Below are 18,329 nucleotides of genomic sequence, written 5' to 3'. Positions count from 1 at the left end.
CACTGACTTCTTTTTATGCCATCCATTTTAGACTGTTCAATAAAGTGAAACAACCTGAATGTGGAATTAAAATGCCTTGACATTGGCTACATTTTTGAATTCAAAGAATAGAATCAACAGGCTTTCCCATTTTCTTTTAGTCCAAAAGGAGCCAGTATCTGGTGCCCCACTATAAAATATAAAATCCAACCTGTCCACTTAATAGAAGGCTAAAAATGAAATATGCCAGGGGTAGTTTGGTCACAAGACGGGTATACAGGTTGGGAATCTTTGCACCTGACATAACCAATGTGTTTACCAGATATGAGGACATGCAGAGTCAATGAAATAAGCTGTGGTCCACGTTCAACGCAGTGTGTCCCTCTGTCGTGGAAATGTGATGGAGAAAATGACTGCGACAGTGCCGAGGATGAAGAGAACTGTGGTAGGTGCACAATGTGACCCCTAGATCCCCTCCGCCCCCCCAAGCCGGTGACATTGGCATAATGTGAAGTGTCTTTGTCGAATTGTGACACTAGGAGCTTTGATGTCTCTTCCCAGTTGTTGTTGCTAATTAAACAAGCACTTGCTGATCAAGGAAGTAGCCACAAGAAATTAAACCCCCTCCCAATTCTAACTTTAAAATGTGTTCTAAATACATTTTTTAAAAAGGTAATCACGGGGATAAAACCTAAAGCATGTCTCTGGAATCGGTTACTTTTTTTTCCTGGGAGGGATTGCCCCTTTAAGTTTGCAGGGTTTTTTGGATACTGTCAAGTGGAGCTTTCTTTAAAGGAGCACTCCAAGCGATGTGTTTTGTATTATTATTTTTATAAATGGGTTTGAAGCAGGGGATCTCTGGAGCTGAACTGTGTTTATTTCCGCTCCGGGGACACCTGCTTCCTAAAAATATTTGCCTCCGTAGGGGCAGCTGTTTAAATCTCTCTGCTGTTTAAAGCTCCCAGTTCACGTGGGCCAATAGGAAGACACTAGGGATGACGTCATGGCTTCCTATTGGCCTGTGTGATATTTAAGCCACTGTTCCATTAACCCCCAACTAACATAGCCGGAGCCGCTACCGGCGCCCCCTTCTGAGGTAAGTGTCTTTTGGAAGCAGTGGGTGCCCGGAACTGAAATCAATGTGGTTCAGCTCCGGAGACCCCCCTACTTCAAACCTATTTAACAAAATAAAGTCTCTTTGATTGCGGATTTAACACTTTATCACTGGCCCCTACTCGGTATGTTGAGGTGGGGTAACAAACCGTTCCCAATGCAATCCATTTAATCAAAGGGAAAGTTTCTGCATCATTGACCCTGCTTCTTTCTAGGCGGGTATCTAGGAATGTTGAGGTTATAATCTCCACCTACAAGATGGCCTTCACCTAAGCATGCTTTGATTACGAAGACTGCTAGTTCTGGGGTGGTATTGAAGTGGTTTTTTTTTTGTTTGCGTGTGCACAGTAACCAGACTGATGTAACCGGAGGGTTCCTGTAAAGAGGATTAGTAAGCTGTGGAGAGGCAGCACATTTTTCTTTGTGTTTAAGGAATTACAACTGTTTCAGTTATAGAAAGTGCATATTTTGGTAATTGGGCTTTATGCAAGTTCTACTCTATAGATGTAGTTTGCCTGCAAAATAAAGTCTGAGAATTGATTGGGTGCTTTTAGGCTGGGTATTTATTTCTTTTTCTACTTTCACGGTCAGTGGGGTCACTGTTCAGCAGTGAAGTGTAAAATTATTTTGCTGACAGTTTCAAGATATTCTGAAGAGCAGCAGCTGACTTAGCAACAATATCCAATATGTAGTGGCGTCCCTCAGGGGACTGCATCCAGCTAGGGTTAAAATGAGGACATGTTCAGTTTATTCTTGTATGAGACGAAAATTGTAATTTACCGGGACACGTTCTGTTCCATATGATTTCACTTGGGTTTTTTTTTAATCTATGCTTGCGATGGCAATGAATGGCTGTACGAATATACCAATTTAAAACCTTCTAAAGGAACGCCTAAATATTAGTCTAGAACAGTTTGTTACTTAATGTTTAGAGCCAGATCAGGTTGTGCTGCATAAAAATGCTGAACTTAATTACAATCTTAAGCATTTTATGTACAAAATGGATATTGTGCTATAGAGCAAATGTGCACTTTAAGAAAGCTATACAAATATGGTTGGTGCCATTTGAGTGTAATTGTAAATAACCACTGTACAACATAGCAGCTGTGTCAATCTTACAACAGAGCACTCCCTACGCAGCTACTGGCTCACCATCTGGGGTGGAATAAAGATTGAAAAAATAACCTAGAATATACAAACGCCCTCTGTGCCTCATAATGAAAAGTAAAAATAAAATGGTTTACATAAAAATAATTTATATATATATTTTTTTTTTTCTTACATTTTCCCAGGGAATATAACTTGTAGTCCAGCTGAGTTCACTTGCTCCAGCGGTCGCTGCATTTCAGGAAACTTTTTCTGTAACGGCCACAACGACTGTGGTGACGGCAGTGATGAAGTGAACTGCACCCCTCCGACATGTGGAGCCCACGAGTTCCAGTGCAAGAACTCCTCCTGCATCCCCCTCAGCTGGGTGTGCGACGACGATGCAGATTGTGCAGACCACTCGGATGAGTCCATGGAACAGTGTGGGCGCCAACCCATGGCTCCCCAAAGGTGCTCCCCCAGCGAGATCCCCTGCGGCTCCGGAGAGTGTATTCACAAAAAGTGGCGCTGTGATGGAGACGCAGACTGCAAGGACAAGAGCGATGAGATAAACTGCCGTAAGTTATAACTGTATGCAAGAAGACCCTAGCCTTGTGTTTAAGATCCCAATACAGTAAAGTTGGAGACTACTCAAGGGAGATGAGGTTATGGTTTGCCAAGTAGGTGCAATTGGATCTGGTGGCAGCATCTACTGTTATGTTTTTATTGTATGTAGCACTGTCCAGCTACATGGACTGTTTTTGGGGATCCATGTTCTAACGCGAGTTTTTCTCTAGAAGAATTGGACGTAGAAAGCTTTACGTTTTGTAACGACAAGGGTATAATCTTTGACAAAAACCAAAAAGAATGCTGCTAATTAGATTTTAAATGTAAACTATTTACTTTTATTAGAAAAACTTTTCTTATAAAAAAGCCTTTAACGCTTTAAAAGAAGCAAAGTATCAGAATAAAGTGCCTGGATAATTGGGCATGTCTTGAGCATGTTTTTAAAAGCTTTCCAGAAGGGTGCCTCTTTGAAGCTTATTGGCAGAGAGTTCCAAATGAGCAACATGTCTTGAAGTTTGTGCCCCAAAGGAAATCAATGGCTTTGATTTACTGTTGGCAGTGTTTTACCTGCAGATCAAATTGAGTGGAAGTAAGGGGAAACCGGAGCTTTCAGATGGCTGCGACCCTGATTATTTAGGGCTTGAAAGCCAGGGCAGGCTGGCCTGTGGTATAGGGAGAAAATGTCCCCTTGGACCAATGTTTGAATGCAAAATGGCTGCTGATGTAGGGGCTTGCAGTTGCTGTAGTCGGCCCTGTAATCTTCAAGAGTAGTGCTGCTGGAAATAATTCACTCTTTCTGGTGCTCGAGCAGGTATAGGAATAACAATCATGTGAGGCCCTGTAGAGCCTGTTAAAGAGAAATGACTTCTGGGCCTTAACTTGCTGAACCATGCCTTTAAAATTGGTGTTAAACACTTAAACCTACTGTGCCAGCTGGTGGGGTGTGGGTTTTTTTTTTTTTTTCCCCTATCGGCAGCTTTATTTTTGGGCATGTTGGTGGTACTTCCCCCACCAATTTAATTGGAGCATCAACAGTTTAATATATATAATTTTTAATTTTTTTCAATTGCAAATAAAGTAGTGAATTGATTTCTGAATACCAAATCTTGGCTACATTATGCCTTTTCTAGTTCAAGCTTGTAAAATTACTTTGTAGTAGTAGTTTTTTTTTTTTTTTTAATATATAACCAGGTCTATAAGCTAAACTGAAACTTCATAAATAGCAAGGACATGTCAAATGATTTGCTATGAAAGGAGGGTAATCAGAACTCCCAAGTGGAGAGAAGTTTATTGGTTCAGCCTCTGCTTCCCTGACATCCTGTGGCCTTCCCAAGAAGCTGCAATACAGAACCTGGCAATTGTTTATTTATAAAATATTTTACCAGGAAGTAATACATTGAGAGTTACCTCTCGTTTTCAAGTATGTCCTGGGACATTGGTCTGCATTTTGCAAGGATGGCCAATAGAGTTGGGAACCATTATACAGTATACATTTTTGTAATGCACCTTGAAGGATTAAAGCGAAATCTTTTAAAAAGAACTTGAATGCACAGCACCTGTGGTATGTCACGGTCACATGATCATGACATCACTGACCTGAACGGAAGAGGCGCTCTACTCGTTCATTCCTTGGTCGGTTTGCGTTCAGTGCTTCACAGGAGCATGCCAGACCTTGATGTTGTAGCTTTTGTGTAGAGGTTGCCAAAAACCCTGAAACTAATTGGTGTCATTGGACTTGAGTAACTTTAAGGATGACTGTTTGTCACGGTGATGTTTGCTTTTCTTTGAGAACAATTGGATTCCCGCACATCCAGTACTTGTAATATCTTTTCTTTGCATACAGTTGTCAAACACATGGTTTAACGTTTGTGACTGTCTGACAGCCTCGCCATCAGAGTACATGATGATCTATTGTAAGAATTTTTATAATAGACTTTATTTTTTGTTCCTGCACCCTTAAATAGATTTAAAAATTGAAGGGCTTAGAAGAAAATATACTTTAATTGCACTAAAATAAATGTTACTGTGCTAGTTACCTGTCTGCTTTGTAGCAATGGTGTGCACCTCATTGAATTTTGCATATATGTAAAAATTATTATTTTTGTTTTTTTACAGCTTCCCGGACATGTCAGCCAGACCAGTTCAAATGTGAGGATGGAAATTGCATTCATGGCACTAGACAATGTGACGGTGTGAGAGACTGCCTTGATGGCACTGATGAAATCAACTGTAAAAATGGTGGGCAGATAATAAAGTGGCTTTATTTGCGGTATTATGTCTGTGCAGAAAAGACCAGCTCCTGTCTCATGATTATCCCTCATTTCCCTTGTACTGACTGTCTTCAGTCAATCAGTGCTCAGGACCTGGTAAATTCAAGTGCAGATCTGGAGAATGCATCGATATACACAAGGTTTGCAACCAGCAGAGAGACTGTCGCGATTGGAGTGATGAGCCCTTAAAGGAATGTGGTAAGTTTCTGCTCGGTTGTGCCAATTTTGGCATTCACACTACCATACAAGGTATTCCTTGTGCAGAAGCCAAAGGCTAGAATTATAGCCCAGTAAAGAATATATTGTATCTTCAGAAGAATTATTAGTATTAGTATTATTATTATATTACAAGACCCAAACTTGTAATAAATAAAAAAAATTCTGGAGGTTTTGGTGGGCGATGGGGGCATATGTCCTATTCTCTTGCAACATTAGGGCCATATTTACTAAGCAGGGCTAAACCACTTAATCTCTTGGAATAAATTTACTAATGGACAACTGTGAAGCTGCAGCTGGGATTGAAATGTTGGCGAATGGAGACCCAAAGATTGTTGGCTTAAAGCTGCAGGGAATTGCTTTCAGCTCACAATACACAACCAGAGAATCCCCTACTTTGGAAGACGGCTTGTGAATAGTGATAGGGATCCATAAAAACATGAGACAAGCAAGTTTGTGTACTGCGGTTTTTCACTTGTTTCTGAGACTGGGATACTAAAACTATTTAGACTGCTGGAACTATTTAGACTGCAAGTTCATTGTTTGTGGAAGTAACTAGGAGAGTAGTTGTGACTTCACTTTATAAAATGTGAAAAAGGCTGTGAATTACACAAATCTAGTCGTGCAGCCTGGTCTTTCAGACGGCGTTAGGTGAAGGACTAGGGTGAAGTGCCAAATTTCAATCTATTGGCAAATATTTTTCAATCTGCCCAATATTTGTATCGCTTGCTGGTTTGTTTGTTTGTTTTTGACTGGAAATGTCTTGTAAGTGTGAAACCTGTACTTGGTTCAATAACACTTTTGAAATTGCATGCACTCTTGGGGAAAGTTTAACATGACTAATGTCATTTCTTGCTTTAATGTGTCAAGTGGCTATTAGCTGACTTGATTGTACATAGATTCCCTGTCTGTTCTAATCTCTTACTTTGTCACCAAGCATTGATTAGTGGACTTAACTATGTATAGTAGGTTGTCAAAAGTAAGCTGTTAATGACTAGTAGGTTCATACAGATCAAAAAGTTTGCTTTCAGCAAGTGGGACGTGCTATGCCAAGAAAACAAAGTAATAAACTGAAGGACAAATTGCACTTAATGCGCAAATCCGTGTATTAAGATGACATGTTGTTGTATCCTCTGAAAAGGAAAAAATGTTTGTCAATGAGGTACATGAGAATTCATTAGCCAACTAAATATATACTCAATGCTTGTGCTGCTATGCTGTGAGTTTATATTGGACAAACTCATTTTGTTGTGTAGGAGTCACATGCAAGGCCTGTCAACATAAACCTACCCATCTGCCCTGTCCGCGCCACTTGATTCTTGCTGTAGAACATGCTCTTCAAACTCCAAAATGCACTAAGGACGATTGCATTTGTTTGGGACCCTCTCCTAGAGGATGATTTTGTTTTAATTTATTTTGTCTCTACATGTGTACAGATCTGTAAAAATACTTAATTTATTTATTTTTTTAGATGTAAATGAATGCTTGGTGAATAATGGGGGCTGTTCTCATATATGCCGGGACTTGGTTATCGGATATGAATGTGACTGTCCAGCTGGTTTTGAATTGATTGACCGAAAAACATGTGGGGGTAAGTGTTTCCTTTGGGAGATGAACCACTTTTTTTTTCCTCCTCACTTTGCATTGGTGCCCTCCACCAGCATTGAAATGTACTGAACATAAACGTGCCATTCTTGTGCTAAATCTCTTCCTTTAACATTTTCACTCCTAGATATTGATGAATGTCAAAATCCTGGAATCTGCAGTCAGATATGTGTGAATCTAAAGGGAGGCTACAAGTGTGAATGCAGCAGAGGGTATCAAATGGATCTATCCACAGGAGTGTGCAAGGCAGTAGGTAAATCCCTTCTGGGAATGTCCATGAATCAATGTCTCGCTGCGCTCCAGAGTTAGGCTGCATTTCTAAGTAAGTGTATTGCAACAAAACACTTTCAGAATTATACAACATATTGTCCCAGACGTGACGACATACAAGGATCATTGCATTTAACATTTAAATACACTTCTGGAAACTTTACTGTACTCCGACATGGAAACTACTGGTGGTGCCACTGCCAATCCTAGGTGTTTGCAGTATACGGTCCTTTCGTGGAAAAGGTTCAGCGCAAGGATCTGCTATGTGGCTTTTTACAATAAACAAACTTTTTGCTTGCAGGAAGGGAACCATGTCTAATATTCACAAACCGCAGGGATATCCGGAAGATTGGACTTGAAAGGAAAGAATACATCCAGTTGGTGGAGCAGCTGCGGAATACGGTAGCCCTGGATGCTGACATAGAAGGACAGCGCTTATTCTGGGCTGACACTACTCAAAAAGCAATATTCAGGTTGGTGTCTTTGTATTCATCTTGCTGGAATTGACTGTAAAACTGGGGCTCGGCTTAGATATGAGGTTCTACTATAATTTGGATGGCCAAAATGGCTAGCAAGAATCAGCTTTTTTTTTTTTTTTCCAATGACTATTTTCAAATCTGGACAGGCCATGTCCAAAAGAGCATAATGGAAAATCCATATTTCAAGCAAAAGGGCCTGTACGGTATTTATGAATGCTTGCCCTTTGCATCACTACTGGCTCCTAAGAAGCTCCCGTTTAATGCAGTAGAGTATGAAGCTGCGTAATGTCAAGTTACAAAATCCAGAACTGTAAATTTAAAGCTGACAGATTGTATAGCTCTGCAAAAAAATAAATCATACAATTAATGGCTTTCTTTTACTTGGTGAAAAAAAACTTGAGCGGGTCATCTTGGGGCAAGACTTGTTTTTTCATTTGGGCATTTTGATATTATCCCAGTAGCAGCCGTGGCCGTTTAACATCGGTTGAAGTATTAACCCCTTTGCACTTGCACCACTGTTATTAAAGTAATGCGTACCTAAAGTAGGTAGAGTGCAAAACATAACCAGAACAAATGGCAATAAACACTAGATCAGGGGTGCGCAAAATGTTCCCCGTGCGCACCCCTGCCTGCTCTCTTCATGTGCCCCCCCCCCCCCAGCTCAACCCTGGTGTGAAATGATGGGCGGGGTCATGTGACATCACGTCACCATGGTAACATAACATGTCGCTGGAAAGGAAGGCAAGTGTATTATAGAGGCCTCGCGCAGTCCCCGGCATTTAATGTAAATGCCTGAAGGGAGAGTGCGGGACCTCCAACTGCTGTGCCCCCCCAGAAAATCTAGCACCTCCCAGTTTGCACACTGCTGGACTAAATTATAGCTGTAGTAATGTGCTGTGGCACATTTTATTCTACCTGTATTTAACAAGGAAAGATATGGATAACTGTTGCTGTTTTAAACATTTTTTTTTTTTTTTTTTTAAGTAAAGTTCTTGGTTCCAGTAGTAATAGAAATGTAACATTACAAATCCAGACAGCGCATCCATTTCCACATTGGGGGAAATGAAGGAAAAGATACATTCCTATAACATCCCGCAATAGTCGTATAGCAACTGACGAACCTAATCTGCGTCATGGAATTAAGCTAACCAAATGGCTCATGGTAAAAATGAAATATCGCTGCTCCCCAAGTGAGAAGTGCAAATGTGCATTACCTAAACAAGTAATTAAGACCATGACTTGTTTACTTTTATGTTTTTTTTTTTTTGTTTTGTTTTGTTTTAATAGTTTAGTTCCCTAGGCACCCTAGTTCCAAAATAAAGCCGCAAAAAACTGGCCGTGCTCCTGGGCTGCCCCCTAGAATAGCATAGAGGAAGATGTGAAGGAGGGCAATTCAAATGATTGCTTTATCTAAAGAAATCCACAGGATCTCTTTAGTTACGTAAATTGTAATTTTCCAAGACCACAGTGCCCTCTTCACTTGTTCCTTAAGACAAGTGTGAACATGTATCCAATGTTTCATTTTGAAAAGTGGTTTTGCTCCTAGCAAAGTGGATGCAGTGTTCAACAGCTAAAAGGAGCTGTGATCTTAAAGTGTTATGTTTCTAATCCATAATATGGTCACCTAGATTTGCCCTTTCCCTTCTCCCACTGCTGCTAAAACTCTTAATGCCATACCCTTCTCTCCTTTTGTAGCAGGTTACAATAGTGGAGACCAGTCCTCTGTCACAACTTTCTCCTTTGCAATCTACCCAACATTCTGCAGCTCAAATCATTTCACTTTAATCAGTCTGCTCATCATATATCTATCTATCTATCCTATCTATCTATCTATCTATCTATCTATCTCAGAATAGGGGCTCTAAAATGAAGACTCTATGGCACATAGGGGCTCGGCAGGCCTTCTGTAAAATTGGTACCGTGATGCTCTCTGCACCTTCCAGATTAAAAGCAAAGAGGAAATTGTGCCCTGCTCCAGGTGTCTCCGTGTTGGAATGAACCGCTATCCCATTGATATAGCATCCACGTGTCCCTTTACTGTTGGCTTTATTTCCCCATTCACCTAAAAGGCTGAACTTTGCATATTGAGCGATTGGTATCAGCCATGCAGTTTTTATCACGATCAAACTCCTGAGTACCTCTTTCTGCTCAAACGTCTGTGAATCTTAACATTGCTCGGTCTCCCTTTTGATGTTTGCTTGCCCCCCAGCTGGTTTCTCTAGCATTTATTTTTTAGTAGCCCAGTGTAAGTATTTGCTACTTTCAAGTTTTAGAGTATGTTGGAGGCCAGTAGCAGAAAGCTAAAATGACATTGCTAACTGTTTAAAACAGCGACTTGTGCCCAGTCAAATTTCTTTCACCTCTCGAACTTTGTTTCAGGAATGTTGTCTATATTTAATTTTTTTCTTCTAGTGCCTCTATGGATACCCGTGACAAAATAGGCAACCATGTGAAGATCATAGACAACTTGCACAGTCCTGCAGCAATTGCTGTTGATTGGGTTTATAAGACCATATACTGGACAGATGTTGGTTTAAAGACCATCTCGGTGTCAAATTATAAAGGATCCAAGAAGGTCATCTTGTTTAATACAGATTTAAAAGATCCAACCTCCATTGCTGTGGATCCAATATCTGGGTAGTTATTTATTTGTCTATTCCTTGTCAGAACTGTATCCTGTTACTGCATAATTATGGGCATGATGCAATAAAGACAGGCTTATAGTCAAAGTATATAATCTTACAATCTAGACTAATGCTTTCTAAAGGCCCTGGCCCATTTGGAAGTCTAAATTTGAGACATGAGATGTTGGTGCCTTCGCTTCACTGACTTAAGGTGCCAATTTTCTGACAATAAAGTGGTTACTTACACAACTGGTAAAATATAATCTATGCTGCAATCTTTAGAGGTGTACACCCAGCTGCGGAAACAATGCAGCATCAATCCCATAAGGTACAAATGATCAGGACTAATAGAAGCACTCCCGTGAATGTTTACTACCCATGGAACATGATGTGATCAATATGGGAAAGTGACACTTCAATGTTTTTGTATACAAAGATTATCCATTTATTTTTAGATATTTACACCTGTAAATTTATATACTCTATATTAGATTTATTTACTGGTCAGATTGGGGCGAGCCTGCCAAAATTGAAAAAGCAGGAATGAATGGAATAGACAGACAACAATTGGTGACAACTGACATCCAGCGACCCAATGGAATTGCACTAGGTACTATTTTGTTGTGCTTCTGGAATAGATTACTGTTAAGGCTTTAATCTGAGATACTACATCCCTGTAGGGATAAAAGTATAAAACACATTGTTAACACCAGAAATCTGTAATTGGCTAACGTAGCTATATAGCGTATAATGTATTGGCGATCCCTCGCCTTTATTGTACTACTGTATAGTGGCAAGTGTTGGGTTAGTAGTAATTTATGACTTTTTTTTTTTTTTCTTCCCCCCCCCGGCTTAGACTTGATAAAAAGTCGTCTTTATTGGCTTGATTCCAAACTGCACATGCTTTCTAGCGTGGATCTTAATGGTCAGGACCGCAGGATCATTCTAAAGTCTCACGAGTTCCTTGCTCACCCTCTTGCGCTTACAATATTTGAGGTAGGATTTATTGCTGTTTTATTCTCATGTGGCAAATATCTGAATTGTCAATATAAAAGGGTACTTGGATTAATTTATGTGGACATGCCCTGTGTTCCACTTGGCAAAATGTAAAAAAAAAACTTCACACTAATACTTCTGTTTTTGCGGGGGGGAGGGGGGTGTTAATCTGTCCCTCATGACATCTGGCTGTAACCTACTTTCTCTTCTCCCCCCACCCTTTACGAATTGGATTCTTCATAATTGCTTGGCTGCTAAATTTGAGATGCAAAGCGAGTTTACTAAATGTGGTGGCATACATTGTTTTTTTTTTTTTTTTCTTCTTTAGGATCGTGTATATTGGATTGATGGGGAGAATGAAGCGATATACGGTGCCAATAAGTTTACCGGGCAGGAGTTGGCAACGTTAGTTAACAACTTAAATGAGGCTCAGGACATTATTGTTTATCATGAACTTGTCCAGCCCACAGGTAAGCAAACCTTTGTAAATTACTGAAGGGGTTGGGGGCTCATGTTTACTAGTTCTAATGTGGTTATGGCAAGTGACAAACCTTCCACTTTACTGAAGTATGTAAAGATGAGAACTACAGATGCACATTTATTTTCTACAAGCCTCCAAATCCTACTCTTTCATACCATTGTCAGATCATACAGTGACTTAATGCAAACAAGGATTCTGGGTAGTGAGCGTTCTTCAGTTTTTATATATTGGCACAGTTCTCTAATTGCATAGTGTCTGAATATACTGTGCTCAAACCATGTTGCTTATGATTTTGAAGTTGCAATGAATTGAAACGGAATCTTTATTTCAACAGGTAAAAATTGGTGCAATGAAGGTATAGAAAACGGTGGCTGTGAATATCTGTGTTTACCCGCTCCCCAGATAAATGAGCATTCGCCTAAATATACCTGTGTATGCCCCACTGGTTTCGAATTGTATGATGGCCGAAGATGTAGAGGAGGTATGTTAATACAGACCTACTAATGGAAAACTGCGGTTTAAAGGCATGCTGACCAATGTCTTGGTCCTCTTGTCAAAGTTACCATTAGGGTTTAACCTAACTACTCGCTTAGGCAACAAATTAATTTTTTTTTCCTTTATACCTCCATACATATTAACAATGCTCTTGATTTTTTTTTTTCTCCTACTAGATGTTCTGCCTAAGTGACAATTTTTTTTTTTAACCTTTGTTTACCTTTAAAACGGGCAGTGATCTTGACCATTATTGATTTGTTCATTTAAATTGAGATTAAAAAGTAGGTGGGATTACTGCTTTAAACTCTATCTACTGTAGATGTACTACACATCTGAAAATAAAACCATTCGTAGACTTGAACTTATGCACATTGTTTATATAAACTTTACTAATCTTGAACAAAGGTGTGTAATCCTTTTTATTGTAATATAAATAATCATACTAGCTTGTTTATACTACTTGCAGTAAAGCAGTGCTATATTCTTAGACCTATTAACCTGAGCAGATGTAACCATGTGGTCTTGAAAATGCCAGACTTTAATGCGTTTCATTGGATAAATAGTAACGTTGTTTGATATGTTGCTGACATTTACACTTAACTTTGAATTGGAAGTTTTTATTTTTAAACTAATGAATTAATGTAATTTTGGTTATATAAGGTGTTCATCAAATGTTGTACAGGGAGTGCATGTGACGCTAGATTGCAACTTAAACAGTCAATGACTTGGCTAGAGTATTTTCAGCAGGGGTTCAGGAGGTGTTTTTCTCCCCCCCACCCGTGCCCCAAAATATAATGGCATATCCCAGTCCATATAGTGGGTTCCTAAGCCATTTGGGGACTGTGCACTTGGTAAGGCCCTTGGCGTGTGTGGTATACAGCAGGAGCTTTCAAAGTCGCTGCCCACAATGGTTGGTATCCAAAGCAGCAAGGCATTGTAAGGTGGGATTTTGGAAGCTCTTGCAGTAAACAGCTATAACACCTTATACTGGAAGTAGGGATATAGGATAAAGTATCTGTCTAAATTTATCATAGGTTGAACTTGGATGGATTTTTTTTTTTCCCAACCTCTACGATGTAACTATGCAACACCCATGCAATCTGCACACGCAGCTGCAGTTTGGGGTGGTGCAGAGTTCTTCCTCTCCCTCCCCCCCCCCACTATTACCTGGAATCATACAAACCATTTTGTAGGCCGTAGTCTGAGTAGGCAATAAGATTTCTTAATTGGGTTTTGCCAAACAAATATTTTCTACAGGGGGTAGGCTGTGAACCACTGACCTAGATAAAAGGCCCAAGTAGGATAGAAAAGTGTAGGGGTAAAATTAATAAATGGATTCCAGACATGAATGTTGTAAAGACAGGACCAACACATCAGCAGAGCAAGGCTCACAATTCGTTTTCTGTTTTCAGGTAGTAAAAATAAGGACCACACTGTCAGCCCTACAGGATTATCTGCTGTAAAACCACTCCTAGATGGTAAGTGTATAATGTGCAGCTCATTCAAGTGTAATTACACTTGATCTGGTATCATGTGCAACATAACGTGCTAACCTTCTTGCTTTTATAGTATCTATGGCAATAAGATTATTTTGAAAACTGAGACTGGTTTGAAACAGAATTTATTTTTAATCGGTGTTGGAACAGAGGCCCCACAACAAAAATGCATTAAAAAAAATTAGATTTAAAGAACAGTTTCTCCACTTAAAGACCACATTTCTTTTTACACGGTGTCAACCAGACGTCTCCCCGAGCCAAACGCTAACATTATCAGCTTCAGGAACCCCCTGGTTCCTGAGATACTTAGCAGTGAAGTTACATAATCTAAATCTCCCTCAGGAAACTGAAACATCTGTTGCTCCCTATTGGATGGCCATTCAAATTCCCTTTTAATAACTAGGAAGATCGGGAGTTGGGGGTCCGGGGAATTGAAAAATGGTGCGTTTCAACTCTGATGGATCCCCTGGTGGTAGGCAAAGTCCAGGAAGGCCCAGATTCTGCCTCCCTGGATAGCAAGTAAATCTCCCTGCAATATGGCCTTTATTTGTACCCTACAGCATTTCTAAAACTTGGAAAGACCACAGAATTTCTAATTATCCATGTAAATTATCAGATGCCTACAAAATACCTGCTCATGACCAAATCACAGTATAGCTCTGGCTTTCACCTGTGTTCTGTTGGTATGATGGCAAGTCATCAGGGGTTCCACCCCAATAATCTGATTATGGTTGCCCTTTTTGATTAACTACAATCTTTTTGTTATTATTCCCTTGTTTTTGAGGGCCAAGAGAAGAAGGTAGTGCTACTTCATTGGGTGAGTTGTAATAAATGCCAGCTCAAACTGTTACATGCAATTTTGGTCTCAGCAGTGATGACTGAAAATAAACCTTATGCTGGCTTGGCGCTTCTTGATTCTGTTAAGGTTCTAAACTCTATGGAGTGGTCTGAGTGAAGGTCCCAACCAGTATTGTACATTTTATAAAAATTGTTCCCTCTTTGCGGGGGGTTCTTTCAATATACTCCATTATACTTCATCCTTGGTTACAAAAATAATTTCCCTGCCATGCCATGCTTTAAAGATCTATACTCTTAATTCCATCCTAGGGTTTGAATCCTTTCTTGTAATTTAATGTTCGTGCCTCTTGGAGTTACATTTGAAGGTTTGCATCACAATTTAGAGTACCATTTGGCAAGTGGTTTTAAAAGGTTCTGTTTTTTAACATCGGTTTACAAATTGTGGCATTGGATTTATTTATTTTTTGTAGGTAATTTGAATGCTTCTGTATTTGAGTCAAATAAACCGGCGAAAGGAGGCTCTGCTGCTTGGGCTATTCTTCCTGTCTGTAAGTACATGTTTGTTTTATGAAAAATAGAATGGTTATTGAATTAAACTACTCCTAATGTAAAGATATTCATTCCCTTTCCCGATTGTCACAGGTTTGCTCACAGCAAACTTAAGTAATTTAAATATTGCACTAAGGTTCTTGGTTGACACATCCAGAACCACCACAATCCCTGAAAATCATGGTGCCCTCACGTTCATGTTTTTAATCAATGCTTCCATAGTCCTCGGGCACCCTAATGACAGGCCAGTCCTTTCACTCTAAACATGTAAATATTTGTTTCCCTCTTGTAAATCAATTTAAATTCAGCTCAAGCACCACATTTATTACCGGTGATATCTTATCTGTCTCAATACTGCGTTTTCTGACACAGTTGGTTCTGATTTCATATTCCATTGGAAGTTTACCTTTCTGTGAGCCAATAAAAAATTAACCAGTCGGCCTAATTACAAATTGTACTTCAACTGCTCCCAAGTTAGCAGTGTTTTCATATTCTTAAAATCTGTCCTAAATTTTGGCAATTCTTAGTTGTCTATTATAGACTGCAGATCTAATCATATTCCCGGTAGCTTTCATTATATAAAGTCTTCCCTAGAAGAGTAGCTCTTGGATAGAACATCACAGCGTTGGAAAACCATTATGAAACTTTAATGAATGGGCTTTAGCTACTTCATCGGCACATACAATCTAAAAACTGACAGGCGTATACAGGCATACCCCGCATTAACGTACGCAATGGGACCGGAGCATGTATGTAAAGCGAAAATGTACTTAAAGTGAAGCACTACCTTTTCCCGCTTATCGATGCATGTACTGTACTGCAATCGTCATATACGTGCATAACTGATGTAAATAACGCATTTGTAACAGGCTCTATAGTCTCCCTGCTTGTGCACAGCTTCGGTACAGGTAGGGAGCCGGTATTGCTGTTCAGGACGTGATGACAGGCGCATGCGTGAGCTGCCGTTTGCCTATTGGGCGATATGTACTTACTCGCGAGTGTACTTAAAGTGAGTGTACTTAAAGCGGGGTATGCCTGTACTGTTCACCTTCAACAAAACATAAAATATTGTGCATTTCAAGTACTGCCAGGAATCAGTGTTCATAAAACATTAAATCACTTAAAGGCCAGTGCGTCTAGCCACTATAACATGATCTGATGTCCTAATGTATTATACTTGTAGGATAATAGGGCATTTTGTGATTTTTTACTACTGTGGCAAATGGCTCAGGCCACTTCTGTGCATTCATCACATGCATAATTGCTTCTGCGATTTCTCAATATAAAGAATACTTTATTTTAATTTTTTTAAAAGTAAATAAAACCTTGATACTGTAGGTTTTTCTTCAGCTATTTTCCAACACTATAAATGGACCTTTATAAGTGGGCGTGTTGCACATCTTGCATTTCTGGCTTGAAATGCTAATTATGGTAATGCTAATTATGGTAATGGCAATCATGTAGTGAATGTCTTGAGCAGTATTGTGTAAATACTTAGTATTTTGTTTAAACTATCCCCTTTAAGTGTTACTGGCGATGGCGGCTACCGGAGGTTACCTCATGTGGCGCAACTGGCAACGAAAGAACATGAAGAGCATGAATTTTGATAATCCAGTGTACCTGAAGACGACCGAAGAGGACCTCACCATAGACATCGGGAGACACAGCAGCTCTGTAGGACACACGTATCCAGCGGTGAGTATTTGCATGAACCTAAAGTAAAGGGATCACTTCACTCGTCTATTGGGTTGCTTGCAAATTGAAAAATGACTTTTCAGATTTTTCCCTCCTTGAGGCTTCTGAAATATTTTGGTCAAGCAGTAATTTGGCGCGACACCACCATACTTTTTTTTTAATAACCACTAGGTTCCTCCTTTGATTATCCAAATTATGTAATATGCGGTTCATTTGGAAATGTGCAGTTGCCGCTCTTAACCAATGCCTGCTTAGTCAGTAGCAAAATAGAAATGCAAATTTTCTCTACAATAGTGGGGTGGTTGCTCATCTATGGTGAAAAGAGAATAAGAAGCACCAAATTCATAAGTTAGAACTGTGCCATGTCTATTACAAATATAGCGAGAGATGCTACTGTCGGTCCTTCATGAACAAAGCTGTGGGTTTAGTTCCTGAAGTACAAACTCCTTGACTACAAAGCCAACCTACTCTAAATCTGTTTCTTTTTAGATATCTGTTGTAAACACTGATGATGATCTCTCCTGAGCATGATCCTACTTTGTTGGCATTCACCATCCTCCTTCAGTCTACACCGCTTCAACAAGAATTATTTTTTTGTTCTGGATGGTAACCAGGCCAATGGCTGAACACCTCCCACCCTCCTCCAATGGAAGAATGTGAAGAGAATCTTTTGTACGCTTGAAGCGGATTTAGAGTATGGACGCTGCTTGCAACAGAAACCTCTTGTAAATATTTCTTACCAACGTAGCTCAGCTCTTGATATGGTTACCATTTATTCTATAGCCCCTGAGCCTTTTCTGTCAGTATTAACAACCTTTCTCCCCTCCCCCACCCCCCTCCACACAGGCCAAGTACTGTATAAAGCACTTTTCATAAAAAGCCATATCCCAGCAATTAAATATTGTGCTATATATAGTGAATTCACCTGTACATATTTGTATAGGCCTTTTGTACATATGACTAAGGGAACACAATCACTATTCTGAAGCACTTTGAACTATTTCAATATAAATGGTTTCTGCACACACTTTGGAGTTTTTTTTTTTTTGTTTTTTTTTCCAATGGTTGGGGCGATGGCAATAGACAAAAAAAACGGGTTATGCATATCAAATTGCCAAATAATTTCTAAAAGTAAATAAACATTTTGTATGTGAGTGAATGCAGCTGTAAATCTGTCTTGACTGTGACCTTTTTCTATAGAGGTATGCAGAGGGTAAGCACCCTATCAAAGGAACCACTGTAGATTCTTTTCAGAATTAAAAAGAAAAACATGTATTTACACATTTTGTCTTGTGCATTGTCTTTGTTGTTTTTTAAAACCTGAAGTTCCGGATTTGTTTTTGGTGGTCTTTAGGCTAGACTGCATGTAAACAAAATATTGGTATGATCTAGCTGAATTGGATACACACTGGAAATTGAGGACTTATGATGCATTTTTATTTTTTGGGGCCATGCAGTATTTACCTAAATTCTTCTTGCAATGCAGGCTAACACAATGCTTAGTATTTTTAAACTAGTGAAACTGCACAATGTTGTCAGGAAGACTGAAGTTGGTTACATGTATGTCTTTATTTATATAGGGGATTAATGTATATAGCGCTTCATAGCAG

The 18,329-nt window shown here is 39.5% G+C and overlaps 1 protein-coding gene across 2 annotated transcripts in view; it reads left to right on the top strand.

The window, feature by feature from the left end:
- Window positions 1-18,005, top strand: part of VLDLR (very low density lipoprotein receptor) — a 51,042-nt gene extending 33,037 nt beyond the window's left edge. Inside the window, exons 4-19 of one of the 2 annotated variants that reach the window (XM_075597176.1) lie at window positions 302-424; window positions 2,385-2,756; window positions 4,861-4,983; window positions 5,091-5,213; window positions 6,703-6,822; window positions 6,964-7,089; window positions 7,408-7,579; window positions 9,998-10,222; window positions 10,701-10,819; window positions 11,066-11,205; window positions 11,534-11,675; window positions 12,021-12,167; window positions 13,594-13,659; window positions 14,946-15,023; window positions 16,550-16,719; window positions 17,209-18,005. In XM_075597176.1, the coding sequence (XP_075453291.1) occupies window positions 302-424; window positions 2,385-2,756; window positions 4,861-4,983; window positions 5,091-5,213; window positions 6,703-6,822; window positions 6,964-7,089; window positions 7,408-7,579; window positions 9,998-10,222; window positions 10,701-10,819; window positions 11,066-11,205; window positions 11,534-11,675; window positions 12,021-12,167; window positions 13,594-13,659; window positions 14,946-15,023; window positions 16,550-16,719; window positions 17,209-17,244 (2,282 nt within the window). In that variant the 3' untranslated portion in view covers window positions 17,245-18,005. Of the gene's footprint in view, window positions 1-301; window positions 425-2,384; window positions 2,757-4,860; window positions 4,984-5,090; window positions 5,214-6,702; window positions 6,823-6,963; window positions 7,090-7,407; window positions 7,580-9,997; window positions 10,223-10,700; window positions 10,820-11,065; window positions 11,206-11,533; window positions 11,676-12,020; window positions 12,168-13,593; window positions 13,660-14,461; window positions 14,914-14,945; window positions 15,024-16,549; window positions 16,720-17,208 lie in introns of those variants that run through there. The other variant, XM_075597187.1, reaches the window with a different exon arrangement.
- Window positions 18,006-18,329: the final 324 nt, after the last annotated feature.

Source organism: Ascaphus truei, chromosome 1 (assembly GCF_040206685.1).
Source record: "Ascaphus truei isolate aAscTru1 chromosome 1, aAscTru1.hap1, whole genome shotgun sequence".
Classification (NCBI taxonomy): domain Eukaryota; kingdom Metazoa; phylum Chordata; class Amphibia; order Anura; family Ascaphidae; genus Ascaphus; species Ascaphus truei.
This window is presented reverse-complemented; position numbering and strand designations above follow the sequence as displayed.